General features: G+C 38.8%; 1 protein-coding gene across 3 annotated transcripts in view; it reads left to right on the forward strand.

Moving 5' to 3' along the window:
- The window catches only part of LOC139821838 (uncharacterized), a 53,346-nt gene extending 35,239 nt beyond the window's left edge, over positions 1–18,107 (forward strand). For 2 of the 3 annotated variants that reach the window (XM_071793195.1, XM_071793194.1), the window contains 11 exons: positions 1,299–1,448; positions 3,285–3,479; positions 4,875–4,960; positions 6,002–6,198; positions 6,535–6,652; positions 6,982–7,221; positions 9,148–9,302; positions 12,190–12,305; positions 12,544–12,754; positions 13,005–13,481; positions 15,345–18,107. In XM_071793195.1, coding sequence (XP_071649296.1) covers positions 1,299–1,448; positions 3,285–3,479; positions 4,875–4,960; positions 6,002–6,198; positions 6,535–6,652; positions 6,982–7,221; positions 9,148–9,302; positions 12,190–12,305; positions 12,544–12,754; positions 13,005–13,481; positions 15,345–17,385 — 3,986 coding nt within the window. In that variant the 3' untranslated portion in view covers positions 17,386–18,107. The remainder of the gene's footprint in view (positions 1–1,298; positions 1,449–3,284; positions 3,480–4,874; positions 4,961–6,001; positions 6,199–6,534; positions 6,653–6,981; positions 7,222–9,147; positions 9,303–12,189; positions 12,306–12,543; positions 12,755–13,004; positions 13,482–15,344) is intronic. The other variant, XM_071793196.1, reaches the window with a different exon arrangement.
- The last annotated feature ends 1,445 nt before the right edge of the window (positions 18,108–19,552 follow it).

The following is a 19,552-nucleotide window of genomic DNA, read 5'->3' on the forward strand; positions in this document are numbered from 1 at the left end:
ACTTGCTCCAAAGAGGCTCTTAAGTATTGATAAATCGATATTCACACCGTGAGATATATAGGACGAGTTGTCGTTGTCAGAAGGGAGAGGCAAGAAGATTCGGTAGGGAGAATGTCACGATCGAGTGTCTTGATTTATCGAGATGTATCGAGTGCGCGCCAGCCGTTCTATCGAGCGTTTCGGGAGGAAATAGGAGATACGTTAGGTTCGACGAACGGCCGTCGGTGATAATTGAAACCGTTAATTAAATCTCGGGATAAGCGTTGCGGCTAAATGAGTTTTTAGATCGCCGTCGTCTCTCGAAGTCGCCAAGGGATGAAATCTCTGCTATTTCATTCCCGATGTGGCCCGTCACGTAAATTATATATTTATGTCTCTTTCCTTTATATCGTTTCATCTCATTCAGAAAAGACCTTTTAAATATATATAATATATTATTTTATATGTATATAATATATTAAATATATTTATTTTAAAATTTAAACATTCAATATTTTTTGGCAAAAAATAAATTTAGTTTCATAATAATTTTCTTTCTTAGAAAATAGATATTAATTTTAGAACAAATAAGAAGTTTTATTAAATAATCGAAATGTAGTAATCCGTTATACATGAAACTGATAAATATCGACACTCATATCACTGACAATCGCGTTTGATCTGCCGATGCTATCGTCGCATTCGACGGATGGAATGATTTACTTACAATCAGCGGACAAATTCGATATTCAAATGTCAGCAGAAAGTATGGCGGAACGGATTTCCCGATAAATCTCACAGAAGACTGTCGTCCCAGTCTAATTTGCGGATCGTAACGCTAAAAGGGAACTACGTCGTTCGAAAGGTGGAGGTGGAGAGAAGAATTTATAGTTACCTTAATATCGAAAACTCACTGTGTGTGAATAGTTCGCAAGGAGGGTGATATAAATTTCGGCTCCTAATCCCCTGCTTCCATTTTCGCCGAACAAACTCCGGCGATAATTTTTCGCCTGATGTAAATCAGAGATCCTCGAGGAGCGTTCCAGGGAGGATCCGAAAGCTTCTTAAATACAATTAAAAAATTACCGTCGCTGCGGAAGATAAAGTATTGCCGATCGCCCAAGAATAATGTCGCGATGGAGGTTTTATCCTTACTCGTCGATTAATATGAAAGAATCCTTCGAAGAAAAAAACTGAAAGATTTATCTTGCAATCAAAAAATCATAAATATTAATAACGAGGGGAGCAAATGACATTTGCAATGTAAATATTTGTACAGTTATAAAATGTCTAATTTGTTTATATATATATTGTTTCAGGTCAGAAATCTCTGAAAAGATATCCGGTTATGATGTTCATCCATGGTGAAAGTTTCGAATGGAACAGCGGTAATCCTTACGACGGTACTATATTGGCGGCTTACGGCAACGTCGTTTTTGTTACGATTAATTTTCGACTTGGCATCCTAGGTGAGAAAAACGTAAATTTGTTAAAGAATCACAAATAGATACGAAGATCATTGTCAGCAGAAATAGATTTCCCTTCTTTGTTACTCTAGGCGGAAAGCTGTCGATCGATCCACCGAGCAGAAAAGTTATACTAACGCCTAATATACTTTACTGTGTACCGTGCTGTATAAATAACTTTGTTACGGTTTGTCGTTTACCAAGGCTGCCGCCTGCTTCGCAAACTTCCTATCTAAATTTTTATCGCTTCGAGCTTTTCAATATTGGACTTTGCCTTCAAAGAAAGTTTACCGAGGTCACGCGGTACGAGGCAGTAGATTTATCATGTCACCGGAAGTGTAAATGATACTCTCCGCTGTATCGGCTTAATCGCATCGCAAATAACTACTTAAAATTAAAAAAAAAGAGCGAAGCGCTCTTGGGCGCTTGTAAAATTCGTGGGAGTAACATAGATATGTAACGTGAAGATGTTTTATCTTTCGGATTGCTTGAATCAGTTATAAAAATATTCGTATTCATGCGAGCGATTTAACAACAACGAGGTCGTGCTAGATTGCGGCTCGGTACTTTCTGGTATGAAAAAACGTTAAATTATTCCACGTATTATCCGGGCGTGCACTTTTCTCATTGTTACGTAAAAAAGTATATAACTGATGTGTAGCAATAGTATATATACTTCTCGCTGCACGAGGGCGGTCATGCGAAAGCGTCATTATTCAAAAAGTTCGTTAAAAACTGCCATCCAGAAGCGCGTGGCACCGCATCGCGCGCGGCACCTGCACAATCCGAAATTGTCGTGTACAGTGGTCGTCCTCAAAGGGGTTAACAGCGAAATTCCGGCAATCCCTTCTCGCGAGATGACAGCGCGACGCGACGCGGCGCGATGCAAATAGACAAACTAGTGGTGCGGCGCACGTGTAACGCGCGCGCGCGCTGGTGTGTGTGAGGGTACATTCGGTATATCCGGTAAGTGGAGTGGTTGGCGGGAAGAAAAAAAGAGGCGGACGCGAAACCATAATCATAAATTAGGTTAAAGTGCTGGGGAAGCGCTTAGTAACCCCGACCCGCTCTAGGCGGCTCGGAGTTAGCCCATGAGAAGCCTGCGGATAGCTTCAACCCGCCCTGCCGCCGCCGCCATGTCCGCCCTGCGCAAAACAGGGGAAAAATATGGTCCCGAGCGCGCGAGAGGCGGCCGCCGAGCAAAAAAAGCCTCGGCGATCGCGTTACCGCGCGAAAGTGCTTCATGTTTAAGCACGAGGGGAGAGAATTTTGCATCTCCACGGAGCTAATTAATTGGGACACTGAATACACGAGTCCCTCAGGGGGGATCTTGAAACCTGGAATCCCAGTTATTCGAGATCCCCAATAAGAAAAAAAAAAAAAAAGAAGAACAAGGTGTGTCTCGGAAGCTTTCAGGTTGTCGAGCGGCTGAGTATTTATGGGACTTATTTTAATGAGCTTTATACTTCTTTCTTACGCGGATTCTTGGATTTTCAGGTTCTAGCAGGTCTTACCGTCTTGAAAAATTCAGGGATACCTCTCTTGGATTATTCCTTAATGCGCGAGTTTGTAGCTCCTTGACTTTTTAGATTCTTAATTGGATCAATAAATTCTCACTTCGTTATTTGTTTAGGATTTTACGGTTGTTTAGGGTTCCAAGTCACTAAATCTCAAGATTTAAAGATTTCAGTTTCTTATATTCTTTATAGTTTCCTCAGTTTTTTAAAATAATTATTATTTTTTAATATTTTAAAATAATTAAGTATTTAATAATTAAGAAATTAAATGTTTTAAAATAATTAAATAATTTCTGTAATAACTGCGAGACTTTTGTTGCAGGTTTTCTGAGACCTGGAATTAGAGATGATACAGCAAGTAATTTCGGACTGTTGGATCAAATAGCGGCACTGCTCTGGTTAAGGGAAAACATTGCGGAGTTTGGCGGCGAACCTAATAGCGTTACTTTGATCGGCCATGGAACTGGAGCTATCTTTGCCAATCTGCTTCTAATTAGTCCAGTTGCTAACAAAAAAGGTAAGGGGAAGAACGAAAATTTATATATTTATGGGTGTTATATTATAATCGATTATGTTAGTTTTCTAGTCCCTTTTATAGAGCCTTTCTTCCTTGATGTTTCTTTTCCATAGTTCAGTTTCCCTTTCCCGTTTTATCGTCATTCGATTCTCGCTAATTTCTGCCAATCGCTCCGGGAAAGAACTCGAACATCCACTCGTAATAATACTCTCGCTCGCAAGAACCGAAGGACTATATGCAATCCGAGCTAATCCCTCTCTTCGCTGTAATTGGAAACATTATCCATAATCATAGGAACGTACTGTGATCGCATATAGGGATCACGATTCCCGAGTCAGCGAGAGATAATCGTGGGATTAATTGGAGGAATCAGGACGCGAGAGAGATAGGCATACGTGCCGTGCACTTGTATTAAAGGCAATACACCCACGTGTATACGGTCGAAACAATATTCGATCGGTGTGCGCTTTCGAATGAATGATTCATTGGTCGTGAAAAAATTTACACGGAATTTGCGATTAAAACTAATAGGGAATATTTATTACAGTAAAATTATGGAAAAGCAATAACTATTTAAAATATAGTCATGCGTTTAGATAACTATTGAGTAATTATTGGATATAACTAATATAGCTGTTAGATTCCTTACTAGTACCAGTGGTCGTTTATTCAGATCTCAACGACTTCGATTACTTCTTTCAAGTTTCCTCTTTTCCGAGTTAGGAACTTGCATTGTGATATTTCTGAGTTTGACAAGGGACTAAGAATCGCTAGTCTACACGTGTTCAATGGCGAGCGCACATCGACCACGAGCACTCAAGCACTCTCGACGGGTGCTCCGGCGAGGGTCAGCGAGAACGAGCAAAAGCAAGAAAGAAGATGTCGACCATTTTTCACTCGACCGGCTCGCAATGGCGGCCGGGAAAAGGAACTTTTCTCTTCCGGCCGGGCGCACAATGCCGCCACGTCTGGCCAATAATTATATTGTGCAATGAAAAATAACCGGACTTAATATTTTACACGTCGAGACAGAAATGCCCGTTGCCATGCCGAGGGTTCTCAAATATTGGTGCCATTTTATATTTATAGCGGCACTCCTTCTTTATCCACACATGACAGAAATGTGATCATTTGTTAGACCATAGTTGGAAAATACAGCATTGTTATTGTCAGGAAAAAAGATTGGCGTATAACAAATAATTTATGGGTGAAACAATTCTATGAATTCCTTCTTTAATTATGATAAATGATCCTTAAAAGCTTAATTTTAAATGCAGAAATTGCTTATGGAGAATGAATTTAAACAAATTAATTTTTTACAATCTAAAATTTGAGAATTGTTAATGTTAAATAGCTTAATTGTTAATCAGTTATACCCTTATTTTGTTGGTGCAGGATTGTTCAAACGGGCTATTCTGATGTCTGGATCAGCAATGAGCGCGGACGCCATCGGCAAGGCGCCATTGCAAATTACCAAGCAGGTAAAGAAAGACGCCACTGCATAATAGTCGCGAATAAAAACGCGAGATGAGGATTGATGTGCTCGGATTTCAGTTTTGCGGAATGACAAATCGCTACACGCGGCATCTATTATCATTAATTCTATGATTGACTTAATTTCAGAATTTGAAAGACCTCTACACATCTTTAGTTTTTCTCGATTTTATAAAATCCTAAATTAGATGCTATAGATTCTCGAAACGTCGAATCTTTTTACACGAAGAATTCGCTAAATCTTGGATTTCTATGATTCTGAATATTTTTTGGAGAATATTAAAGATAAATTTTCAGATTATGTGTGTGTAATGGATTTTTTCTTGAATTATAGTCTTAATTTATTTTTATGTAAAAATGTTTGAAACTTTTCGAATTTTATATGTTTGAAATCGTTAAATTCTTATTTTTTTGTTTTGCCCTATCACCTCAAGTCTCAACCACTTGAGACTCTTCAAAAATTGATGTTTTTGGACAATTTAATATTAATTATTTGCAATTTTTCTAATTCTTTTCTATTCTTCAGTCTTTTCTACCTCTATTTCATATATAATTCTTTAAGATTCGGTTGATTAGATCCAGCTTTATATACGATCAAAGGTCCAAAACTGAGGTCCATACAGACCATGTAACCTTTAAGAGTGAATTCTTGATATATAAATTTGCTCTCTTTGACAATAAATTGAGTTTTTTTTTATTTAAATGTAACTTTTGTAGTATTATGATTTATGAATTTTCAAACTCTGAATTGTTTGAATTCTCAGACATTTGCTATGATCTTCAAAAAATTCCGAAACGGAAGAATCGCCGTTTATCACAGTTTTTACCGCGGTAACGTATGTTTCAACAAACAGCGGGCGTCGTGTTTCTGCTCCGCCCCGCGGATTTGAATTCGAACGGAAAGACATATCGTTGCTCGTCACGGCGAAGAATCGTTACACAGAGTTACATCGATCCTGAGGAGGATACAGGGTCGTTGGCCGCGTTCATTGCGCTCTCGGTGAGCAATGGCGGGGATCGTTTTTCAGGTGGCTCACGCTCTCAACTGTCCCACCACCAGCGACAGCGAGCTGGCGCTCTGCTTGCGCAACCAGGACGTAGACAGGCTGCTACATGTGAAAATCCACAAGCCGAAATACGTGCCGGCCTACGCACCGCTGATCGACCGTGCCGTCATCCCCGACAAGCCGCTCAATTTAATGGAGGACACCCAGCTCTTCGGCAGGTATACGATTTTTGGGGGATTTTTTTATTGAATAGTACACAGGAAACAAAATTGATCTAATGATCCTAGGATATCAATCATGGATATTAATCTTAATCAGGATGCTTTATTATTTAAAGTAATAAATTACTGAAAAATAGTATGCGAGTTATAGGTGGGAACTATCAATAACATTTACCGATGACTACTATTAATATTGCTAATGATTAATGGATTTTGAGATATATTTGTTCCCCCAAAGCATACAAAGGGATGAAAACATTGTGAGCAAATTTGAGCAAATCCTCCATTTATATTTGGCAAATTAAAAACAACTAACTGGTATGTTGTTTTTAGGTTCGATCTGATGTACGGCGTAACGGAATCCGAGAAATTTCACATCCTGCCACCAGTTGCTTTGTTACACGGCATGCTTGATGGACAACGAGATGAAATCCTGCGAGACCATGCCAAAGTAAATTTACTCCGTGTGTTGAGTTCGTTTATCCCAATATGAACCAATCCTATGTTCTGTTTATTTTCCTTCTTATTGGATTTATCTTTGAGACATTTTCTTTCCTTAGGGCTTCGAGTCTTTTACGTTCTCTTCAGTTTTCTTCTTTTTCCATCAGCTCTCAGGTCCTTACGTACTCCGCAGATTAGAAATTGCTGCTCAAACGCTCCTTCAATTTCTAGACTCTTAAACAGATGTAATAATTAGGTTCTTTCATTACCGGATCTTCCCCATACCGTGTTCCCTCTGAAACTCTCGTAATTTTCTGTGTTATCAAAATATATCTTCAGGCGACGCACGAGCTGGAGCCGGAGCTGATCCTATCGAAAGTGTTGGAGCAGTACGGCGACTTCGCGAGCGGTTTCACGAAAGAGTACGCGACGAAGAATCGGGACATGGTGCTGGAGGCGCTCTCCGATAGTGGCACCGTGGCGCCGTTAATAATGACTGCCAATTTGCATTCAAGGGCGTACCCGAAGAGCTACATGTACGTCTTCTCGCATCCGAAAGCTATGCAAGACTACTCTGGTGTAAGTAGGTCTCGACGATACAACGAAGATCGATTATCGCGGGCTCAGACGCCCCTCGACAAAGCGAGACCCGACATGGAGCGGGAAAAATGTTGCACCGCTGCGTCAATGGGCGAGGAAAGGATGCGAGAAGGGTAAAAAGGGAGGGGGGGAGGAGGGACGGTCTGGCGGGGATGATGAGTTAAAGTGCACTTCCTTCAACGCTCCAATTCGTGCAGTTTCATGCAACGTTGTTATTCGCCGATGCGGAGTGTTGCGGTCCTGAAAACGGAGGGCATTTTTCATCGCCCGTACTTTATCGGGCGAATCTCTGAAATGGGAAATTTACTTCTTCTAATTCTCTAGCCGCAAAAGAGAGGAGATAGGAAGAGGAAAGAAAGATATCTCCGTTATGATTTTTCGCAAAAAACGTAAGATTGTTTAGAGAGCAACGAGCGGAATGTTGGAAAGATTTTAGAAAACAGGCTCTTAGAATTAACGGATGACATTTCAAGAATTCTATCTTTAATAAGCCACTAATATAATAAATATTTAAAAGTTATTAACATTATTACAACAGAAATAACATCTCTAAGAAATTATAAAGGACGTTCTTGCTAATGTTTGCAATAATAGAAAATGGTATTAGCAACGGTTTCCGATCGAAATCTCTTAAAGGAAAATCAACTTAAAATTTGCCGATGAATTGAACGAAAGATAGGGCGCGGAATTTTCGGGGACGTCCCGACATATAGTTAGCGCATTGTACTCATTGTCCTAGGTTTTCTTAAGTTTCGGGAGGGACGAGCTGTGACCTAGTGGCGTCCATTGTGCTCCACACAGTTCGCCGAGAGAAAAATCCGAGCTGCGAACCCATTTGGATTTCGGCCAACTATTTTTATCGCCGTTGCGTGCGCCCCGTTGCAACGACCACGCCATGCGGTAACCGAGAATATCGTTAAATTGAATGTACCTCCGGGTACAACGCGCCATCCTCACGTCAACAAGGATATTAGATTTTAAATCTGCAAATAGCGATTCGCGGTGTGCATCATTTCCATGTCAAGTTACGTCAATCTCTCTCTCTTTTTCTCTCTCTCTCTCTCTCTCTCTCTCTCATCGTCTCTCTATCTTTCTCTCGCACTTGTATATACGTAGCAAGCGAGGTCAATGAATTTTAATTTCCACTCGTTCTCGTAAATTCTGCCCTTTATTGAACTTTACAAATTGACGCGTTTATAAATACGCTCGGTTTATCGCGCTAAAAATAATTACGATTCCGATAAATCTGAGAACTCGCGCCCAGGAAATTTCATTCGAAAATTGTTAGTGGGATTGATGACGAGCAAGTTGAAACTCGAAATAAACTTTAGTTTATGGAAAATTAATTAAAAATGGCTTGTTAGGTAGCTATAAATATTGATATATCTACATTTCTATATTTAAATAATTGTAGATACTTAAAAAGGCATTAGAAAAAATTAAAGAATTTAAATATCACCGAGAGAGAAATAATAATTTTATTAATACAAATTAAAAAGTTACTAAGAGATTTTAAAGCATTATAAAATTAAAAATGGTATTCTATATTTGAATTAAATAATACATTTTTAAATCCATATATTTGTTTTATAAAAAGATACATATTATCTGAACTAAATATAAATTATATTAAAAATAAATTAAATAATAAAAATAAATTAAAAATAAATAAAATATGAAGAGTTGTAAAAAGAGACACTGATAGTTGGATATATCAAAATGGAAATTTTAGAGGATATATGTAGAAAGAGAATAAAAAAGGAGAGATGGGCCGCGGGAGGTGCGTTGAAAAGGAGTAACAACCTGAGCTTTGATATTTTCGAGTTATGCGAATAGCATATAGAAGTGTCGATAAAATCCGCGCTTCGGTATAAAAGCACATCCAGTGATCTCGTTATATTGCAGCAACAGCGTCAACACACGGTGCACGGAGAAGAGTTGCCCTACGTACTGGGTGTTCCATTAGGCAGCAAGTACAACTTACGGGGTCGATACGACATCAGAGAGACACTGTTCTCAGAAGCCATTATGAATTGGTGGTGCAGCTTTGCCTACGTCGGGTGAGTTACCGAGAAAAAGTATTTAGCCATAAACCTCTTATAAAATAACTTATACATTATAACATTTAAAAATAGTTAACTGACCTTTAAAAGTTTCTAATTAAAAAAGGTTTTAACACTTTTTTAATTACAGATAAATATTGACATTTTAATTATTCATTAATTTAAATTTATTTTTATTTTACTGTAGTTTGAATTATAGCTTAAGATTATAGATAATCACATTACACATAATAATAGGAATTAAAAGACATTAATTTATCTGTGATTTTTACAAACTGAAAATTTATTCCTCCTGCGCAACCCATATTTTCAGAAATATTTCGCGTTTTATTCAATGCAGCAAATTATTACTTGAAAAATGTAAATAAAATTTGCAGATCTAGATGGTATAGTGATTACGAGTTTGAAAAAAAAGAGAATAAATAATTCGCGTTTATAATTTGGAAAATGATCGCAATGCGCATTAAAGTTAAATTAAAGTTAATATTAAAAGTTCAACATATGAGCAGGCGGCAACCGCGTAGAAACAATCGTATTTAATAACAAGTGGCGAACAATTGTTGTTGGGTGTTGACGCGAAAATCCGTAGTTGGTAAAGTTGGACTTTGTATAATGCACGTATCCGGAAACGTGATTTTCAATTAACTAAACATTCAGGCGTTTAATTAAACCAGGCGGTAATGTATTTTTCCGTTGCGCATTTGGAAACAACTGAAGTTTATAAGCACATCTCAATTCAAAAATAAACGATTTAAAACGATTTGCAGAATGTTATAAATTAAAAAGCAGATAAATTTGCAGAAATGGAATTTTTAAAAATACGAAATGTTCATTTATAAAAAATAAATTAAAGTTAAAATATATATTTTATTAAAATAATAGATTATTTGAAGAACATACGTAAATTAAAAATAGATTACAAGTTTTACAATGCGTTTGAAATTAATTAAAAAATTACAGCTTTGGTATATAGTATTATGTTACAAACGCGGTTTTAGGTATAAACAAATTTAATATACCTTTCAGAAGCGACATATCGTGATGCTTTTAATTTCAGACAAAGGCAGGCATTGTTATTCCAAATGCTGAATTACAACGTTAACAAAATAAGTAAACAAAGTAATGTCGGAAAAACTACAATGGAAACGCAATTTCCGATTGCGACATAATTTCATTTCTTACTGTAAATACGCATGGAAACCGTAATTTATAAAAACTGCGGAATAATCTCTTTCAAATTGTCGCCAAAGTAAGTCACCGATTCTGTTATCTTTCGGTTTGTATACCACAAATATACATGCATTATACGCATGTTCGGGTTACGCTTCTGTATCGCGCTCTGCGCAATTTGACGCTTGTTATGCTGATGCTCGATACTGTCGAATTAACGATCCGGCGAAACGGCCCGTTTTAATTTGCGCGATGAAAGCAGATTATCCCACAGTTCCGAATTATTTCGATATTTCGTTTTATTCAACAAAACATTCCGCTTTATTTGGTTGAACAAGCCCAATATTCTCGCTGTATAAAGCCGCTTTGTTTAATGGGAAAATACTGCATTTCTAATTGTATTAAAAATTTATTCGCAATTGCGAGACGTCGAATTTTTAATTACGTTAAAAGTTTAAAATCTTGAATTATAGAATATCGAATCTGTTAAGTGTTACAATTAACATTTATTATATCAATTTATTTATGTCTTATTACAGTTAAAAGAATAAAACAAATCATGATGCGAAAATTTGATGTTATATCCGAAATCTGTATCACGAGGAATATACTGAAATAGTAAATTACGTATTAAAATATCAATTAAAAATAATTGTTTTACATTTTAATTGTATGCTACTTTAACATTCGTACATACGGCATTTTATTTCTTTCTTTGCGGTAATTCGTTTCTTGCGGGATAGGTACATCTGTAGAACTATATTTTGCATCACAACCCACGCTATTTTTTGTCAGACACTTTGAACATATGGCTCGACTAGAACGCATACCCATGCATTACGATAGTGACAGAACTCAGTGAGAACTAGGTCAGCGCAATTAAGCAAAACAATGGTATTTGAATTTAACGGGGAAACGCTATGCGTTTGTGTAAACGCCGCACAGCTGATCGATATTTCATGCGTTACCGTATCTCGTGCCCCATAAGGGCGTGTTTCTTTGCCATAATAAACGACGCGCGGCATCTGTCCTGGAGCACCGTAGTCCGTGATAACGAATGGCGGAAAAACGTTGACGGTTTGCACTTTTTTTTTGTTCCACGTTGTATGAACCACGCTGCCGTCGCGCATGATCGATCGGATACGTCGCGTTCAGTCAACCCGTCATTAAAAAATCATTTCCTCGCGATGCCGAAACCATATCCTTGTGCGCGCGTGCGGACTGTATCTTTAAAATTGATAGAGATTTTTAAAAGTCGATGGCCCGCCGGGTAATCTGCTGGACTGCTATGTTACGATTCGGTATTTTAAATACCTATACAAGAGTCTATGGAATTTCACGATTCAATAAAGAAATTTAGATTTTACGAGTTTTTTAGATTTAATTTGCAAAACGCGCGCGTGCTGAACTTTTCGTATAACTCTAAAAAGCGTTCTGAAAACTTGAAGTTTTATGAAATTGAATTCTATATGGGATTTAACTGCGCGATATCTTTACAATAACAGAAAGAAAACAGGTATCGAGAGTATCCCCATGGACTATTCCGGATTATCCAATATCTTCTTCTCCTATATCACTCCAATTTCCTGACGGTATTAATCCCAAGCCACTCTCTGTGCGGTTTAACAAAAGTTATTGGTAGCGTTTTCTACCGCGCCGCTATACATTAATCATTCGCGATTATTTATCAAAGAAATTATTCGAATCCCCCCAGGAGTCCCAACAGCGCGAAGCGATATTCCTATCTCACTAACGTGTTCAAGGAATGGGGTCAGTATGAGATCGAGTGGCCGGAATATGATCCTGTCAATCAGACGTATTTCAATCTAAGTAAGTCTCGAAGCATCCAAGCGCTAACAAAAATGTAACAAAATATTATTGAAGGTTTCGAATTAATGTGTCTGAAATGAATCTCTGGAATTAATGGAATTAATCTCTCTCTCTCTTTATTTTTCGTCACGTGGTCGAAATAATAACGATAAAATAAAAATCTCCCACGTTTGATTGAGAATTCTATTTTCTACGACTTATTTGGCATATGTTACGTAATATTCTCTCTCGCACGCAGCCATACCGCCTAACATAGGTGCGCACTACCGCTCGGTGGAGATGCAGTTCTGGAATGAGGACCTGCCCAATCTGCTCAGGCACCCGAATAAAGACATTTCGGGCCCGACACGACCGAGAGGACCGCGACCGCAGATTCTTGACTTTGCCGACGGGATTGGCAAGTATGCCAACCGTACTGCCAATCGGAAGTACGAGAGCTACGATACTGGGTCAGTAATAATTAATTTCATGCATTTGAAATTCTCCATCGCTTCATTGTCAAATGCACATCTTTATTTGGATGATCTTTCTGAAATTAATTTTATTTGTAAATTTATTTTGGAAAAAAAAAATAATTTTATAAAAAATTTGAATTTAAGAAATTTGTTTGATTTCGTATATTTGAAGTATACAGAATTAATATTTATACTTTTTTTCATGCCTTTCGAGAGTTGCGGGTTGTGTAAGATATTTTTCCAGCAGGTATACGTCCAGCAGCACAGAGAAGACGCCACTTTCAACTGCAGTTACAACGGGTGGGAGCGCCGGGGAGGGCTCGACGATAGAGCCGAGCACGTTAAGAACCTCGTCGGCGATGATGATGGTGATTGTCTTCTTCGTGGTGTTTATACTGATAAACTTCACCGCCTTCCTATACATCTATTATAAGAAGCAGAATATAAAGGGGAAAGAGAAATCGTTGAAGAGACGTGGCAGCGAGAAGAAAAACGATTCTGTCAAGAGGTCAAAGACTGATAAACACGAGAACCATTACGGCCAGATAGGCTACAAAAGCGACAGCAAGCCGGATTTGAACGACGTGATAAAGAACGACAAGGCATACGACAACAACTCCAACTTCGGGCGCAGATCGAAGCTATCGAGGCAGAATTCCAGCTCCACCATCGACACCCATATCAAGGTTAGAGAATGGATTCAGCAGGAGATTGTGCACAGGTCAGTGAATCTCGGAACAATGTTTTGCATAATTAATCTTTAACATTCCTCTCTTGCTCTTGAATATAATAAAATAAAATTGTGAATAACATTTTATTGCAAATAGTTATGAATGTTGTATTTCCATTTCAGTATAAATACTTTTGTTTTTTTTTTAAATTGGATTAATTATAATTAATCAAATACAAACAGTTGTTGTAAAGATTAAAGTTTAAAATATAATTTGATTTATTTATGAATTAAAATAAGCGCTCGGACCTTTTGAATTTTAGCTTTGTTTTATTAAATTAATTATTCGAGGATTTCTTTAAAAGATTTCTGCTTGTGATACCTACTTTAAAAGAAATGCCATTTGGAGAATTATATTTAAATAAAATGGAATTTAATGTAATTTGCGTATTTTGGTTTAAGTTAAGAAAACAATTTAAACTAATTTATAGATTTTTATTAAATTACTCGCCATTTCAACGCCACTCTATTGTACGCCACGCGATGCTCTCGTAGCAGTTAACGTTTTGAACTCGATTTGTACGTCTTTCCTAATTGCGAAGAGAGCTGAAGATACTCGTAAAACGCTTACCCTCGCAAATTCGTCGATCGCGGTAAGGGGTTGCGCGACCCAGTAATCCAATTAGAGGGTTCCGCTTAAAGAGTGGGCTGCTTTGAGACGTGGCCCGTATCACTCAAATCAGAGAATTCAGTCCCCTTTCTCTCTTTCGCTCTACTCGAATATTTCGTTAGATGTATTGACTCGTGGAAAAACGCTTGGCAAATGCTGGTCTACAAAGTTAATTGAACTCGACTTACAGCTCGACTTATCCTACCTCGTTTATTTAACAAGCGGCATCTGGTTTGCAAATGACAATATTGTTTTTAGTTGTTGCCGTGCTAAATTTAAAAAAATAATAATAATAGAAAAAAATATAATAAAAAAAATGTTACGCAGATACAATAATAAAAAAAAATTGTTGTAAAATTTGTAACGTGTACAAATTGCGTGATAAATATTTTATAAGATAATTCCATTTGTAATATTTTGAATTCCTGAAAAAGAGAAAATTCCTTTTTTATTTTTGGGCTGTATCGTAATATCCACTACAATATGCAACATTGTTTGCTGGTAATGTAGCTGTAACATATGACGTATCGTAAAATTATATATCTGAAATATGTTTAATTACAAACCCTGCATTATAAAACACTGTATATAAAATGAACAAATGTAGTATATTGTTAAATAAATGTGTTTGGAGCAAAGTACCTTTTTGCCTGTTGGCATAACGTACATACGAGATTAAAAGTAATTAATTAGCTTCGGGATGTGAAAGTACAACCGCTGTTATTACATGTTGTTACCAAAATCGCAAAATTAATACGTACCTTTCATTCGCGTAATACGTAAAATGGTTTCCTATGATCAATAACTTCCTCCAATAATTGGACGCAATAACTGGTCTGCAGTTATAACAATTAGTAACATTAACGGTACTAACGTTGCATTTTACGTAGAGTTTACAAAAACATATGTTGTTATAGTAAATTGCATGGTAATTGCTTCTTTCAACAAAATTATTGTTTAACATTTAAATATTTTACATGATGATGCTGATCAATATCCTCGAGCAACTTTTGGTTATAATCATTAATAAAATTATGAAAATAATATATAATTTTTGAATAACTTAAATTAAAACAACTTTGTAATTAAACTTTATAATTAATAATTATTGTAAAAACAATATAAAATTTTTGAAGATTGTCTCTTAACGTATTTATTTTCCTGGTTTGTGTAGAAAATCTTTTTAAAAAATGTTCGTGAATTCGATCGAAGTTTTATCCTTCAGTTTTCTTTTGTTTGTATAGATGTTCGCCGAGGTTCTTACGTAAAACGCGAGAAACATTGCAGAAGGAGCATCAGGAGAAGCTGAGTAAACAGCAGCAAGAGGAGAAGCAACGTATAGAAGAAGAAGCGTTGAAGGAAAGAAAGGACGAGCCGATATACGACGAGAGTCCGGCGTTGGTAGTGCGCCCGGGAAAAAAGTCGAAATTGCCCAAAATTTCCGTGGCCATTGACGCCACTCCGGCGACCAGAACAGAGTCCATTCTGAATCAAGTGCCGATCGAATTAACGAAGAGTATCGAAACGACAAATGAATACGAGCCGAGCGCGCAACAGTTGATGACCCCCGAAGTGGTCGTCATAGAGCACCATCACTCCAGGAGCGATCCTCTGCCGATGGAAAACGTTTTGAAAACAATGAAGCCGAATTTCTCCACTCCGAGGATTCACGAGACGTCGGATTCGGGTAGCGCGAGCAGCCTGTACGCCAAGATTAACCCGAAATTGAAGTCTCGCTTGCCCCGTCCTGGTCTGGGAATAAACGCGGAAGCGCCCGCGTTGCCCGAACAATCGAGATACGAGAATCCGCACGACGAGGAGATCTACGTAAAGACCGGACCGATCTTGACGACCTTCGGCACGAATGACGTGAATGTCACGTGTCGAGAACCCGCCGCGGAGAGAGAGTGCATCAGTCCCGAGGAGGCCTTGAAGACGATAAAACGTCGAAACTATCCCAAAGTGCTGCCGGATATCGAGAAGAGGCGATCGCTTCCGGCGCCGAGCAGCCTCTTTGTGCCGAAACAGTACGCGAATTCGTTGCAAGACTACAAGAACGGTAATCGCGTGAACTTGTTCTCGAATCAACCGCCGTTACCGCCGCCGAGAATATTTCGAACCTCCAAGAGCTTGGAGAAGAGCAGTTTCTTCGCCGAGGAAAACGAAAGCCAGATCGAAAATGAGCCGATCACTACGAACCTGCACGTGGGTCCGTTGCTAAAAAGGCCGGACTCCGGGCGAAATAACTCCGATCCGAACATAATCGATTCCTTGGAAGGAAATAGAGGTGTCCAGGCGGGCGGAAGTGTCGACGCTATTTATGCTAATCCAAAGTGCCCGCTACACGGGAGTCAATATCCCTTCTCGCCGACCTCGCAGAGCGTCGACGACGATATCGGCAAGTCTTCCGGACTTTTGGACGTGGGCAACCCAAATTGGTACAAACCGGCGGCAGCGGGCGAGTCGTCAGCTATAATGACGTCGACCGCGTCGGAACCGCAAATCGTGATCAGCAGCAGGGACGAGCGAAGCGCCATTGGCGTCGCGACGCCAACGACGGAACCGAAGATCGTGATCACGCCGAGAACGGTTAATCCGTGTCAAATCAACCGACAGCCGAGTCCAACGGCGCGTCCCGACGATAAGATCGATCACGAACCGCCGAGAACGATTGATCCGGCGCGAAATGCGGGATTATCGGAAGGTACAAATACTTCCGGCGCAGGCGGTTTGGTGATTTCGCGAGAAACGGAAAGGAGGGAGCCGCGGATAATCATTACGGCGCGGGAGCCGAGGAATTGCGCCCCGGCGGGCGGTCTCAAACACCCGAAGATCATCATAAAGCCGACGGCGACTCTACCGAGGAGCAGGGATCAAAGGAATATACCGAAGGTGTCAGCCATACCGTCGCCGGAACAGCAGAATTGTCAGAACAGCGAGCGAGATAGAGCTGCGCTGGAGCAAAGGGAAAAGCCGTCCCTGAGGGAGAAGCCGAGGGTCACGAGGATACCGTCGTTCTCACGCAGGCGGGAGGAGCCTGGTATTGAAAAGCCGTCGTACGTAGAGAGGACAGAAATCGCCCCGAGAACGGAGGCAGCCAGTAAAATCACAAACGCGCCATCGACATCCGACGCCAAGTCGGGCATACCTATGCCAGGGACAACAGCAACGATGACGCCAAAGAGCGAGAAGACCCCGAGCACGGACTCGTCGTCCGCGAGCAACGGGAATTCCAGTAACTCGAATACCGGTACGATCAAACGGAAGCCGGCGAACAAGAAATAATTGGCGGCAGCCAATTCGAGAGCGCCACGCGTTATATATCCCGTCCTCTATTTCGCGAACGACGCGTAGATGGAACGCAGATGGGTCTCTATCATTCCGGCCAAGTGTCGATATACAGTCCTGATGGCGCCCAATCTCTTCCGCGATACATTCGCAAGTGTATGCGTGCTCATAATAGCAACGAAATTAACAGAGCGCTATTTTCTCTTTACGTTCAAACTCTATTTAAATCGCGCGGTCTCTTTTTTGAATCTTTCTTTATTTATATGATGCTGAACTCGTCAAATCACAGGATTAGTCTCTTTAGGATTAACGGTACATTATTTATTACTATTCTAGATATAGACGTTGCAATAATGCATGTTATTATAACTATCTTTATTATTATTAATTGCATCATGCTACTTTTCTATGACTATAATTAGAATTACGCGACAGACACACACATAATCTAATTGTATATCATGTAAATAATAATGCTGTGAATATTTATGATACTTTGAATAGAGTGACGATATTTTTAAGATTTAGACTAGTGAAACGAGCTATATTATATGTCGACAAGACATATAAATCGCTTTCGCGAGCGTTTTTAAACCGGTTAGACGTCATGAGTTAGATGTTAATAATTTTCAAGGCATTTGCTCTTTTGTACGCCCATAACTTTATACGATGAAAATAAACGTTTTTCGTACTTTTCCAACAGAAAACTCGAAATGAGAGAATACATCCTATCACCGATTCATCTTTCCTTCCTTTTTTTTTTACATAAACGCCATGTATCCCGCGATGTTACATGTGTCTCGCAAACTTTGTTATTAAGTGAAGCGGGTCTATAAGTCGCTCCAGATGTAGCGGGGGAACGGCAGGCTAAAATGGTCGGCGAGTTCTCACTTATATTATACCGATGGATCGAATTGATTTTCAAAGTTCGCCCGATAATGGGATTCTCCTCTCTAACGTCGCCGTGCGGAAAGGAAGAGGCCATTTTCACGGTGAACCCACTTCTACCCTTCCCGCAATCAGTCTGTCTCTCTATCGCCTGTCGTTCATCTCTTTCACCCTACTTTTCTCGTGTTTTCGTTTCATCTTGTTCTACGTCATTCGATCCGTTCAAAAGCGACAGCCTGATCAGAGTTCAAGGAGCGAAAAAAAGTCGGCAGAGGATTATAAATTATAAAAATATTTTCTATAGGCTCCAGAGAGAGAATCTATTCATTTCAAGGCAATAGATTATGATCTTTATAATATAATAGTTAATTTGTAATATATTTTTTAAATATATTCTTAATATTTAATATTTTAATTTTTTTTATAATAACTGTAGGTTATTACAGAATAAATAATATATTCAATAAACATATTTTATGAGATTAAGTAATATTTTACTTTACAGAACACTTTACCGCTATATATATTTATTACCATTTTAAATAAAAATTTTAATATGATGTCTAATAATTGTTAGAAAGACTGTCCGTGATTCTTTTATGATATATTTTTTCTCATACATACATTTTATTTATACTATATGTGTACCATAATTTTTACAAATCCATTGCCATTGAATTAAAATAAAAAAAAATAACTCACCGACTCATGCGCAACAGCGGAGTTGGAACTCTGCGTTGATCTGAAACACAAATATTTTTACATTAGAGTAGGGTTCAAGATAATCAATACTTGAAGTTAATAATTATATCGCGTCCGTCAAATTTTTAAAGTCATTAGATATCTGATTTTAAAATGCTTACGAAAAACAATCGCGGCCGCCGCACGTAACATGGCGTAGCGATATACGACGGTCGTAGTCCCGCAGGTAGACGCGACGAGTGAGTGACATGGCGGAGAGAATTTCGTATTTCGTAAATTGCACGGCCAACTCGCCAGGAGCAACCGTCGCGAGGACGCTTAAACGTACGATGTTAACAGAGACCGTGAGCGATAATTAAACACGTCGCGGCGTCACTCAATTTAGGGTGCACTCGTATACTCTTTATCCGATGCGAGTCAAGTTGACGGTTGAGATAAGCGAGACCGATCGTCCGAAAGAATGTAATCGAATGCGATATACCTCGATCAGTATCCGTATAAATCCGCAAGGCACGTGTATTAACACGTGTATGACCATTCGATATATCATGTTCGTAATCTCAACCACCGGAGT

The sequence above is a fragment of the Temnothorax longispinosus genome, chromosome 11 (assembly GCF_030848805.1).
Source record: "Temnothorax longispinosus isolate EJ_2023e chromosome 11, Tlon_JGU_v1, whole genome shotgun sequence".
Lineage (NCBI taxonomy): Eukaryota > Metazoa > Arthropoda > Insecta > Hymenoptera > Formicidae > Temnothorax > Temnothorax longispinosus.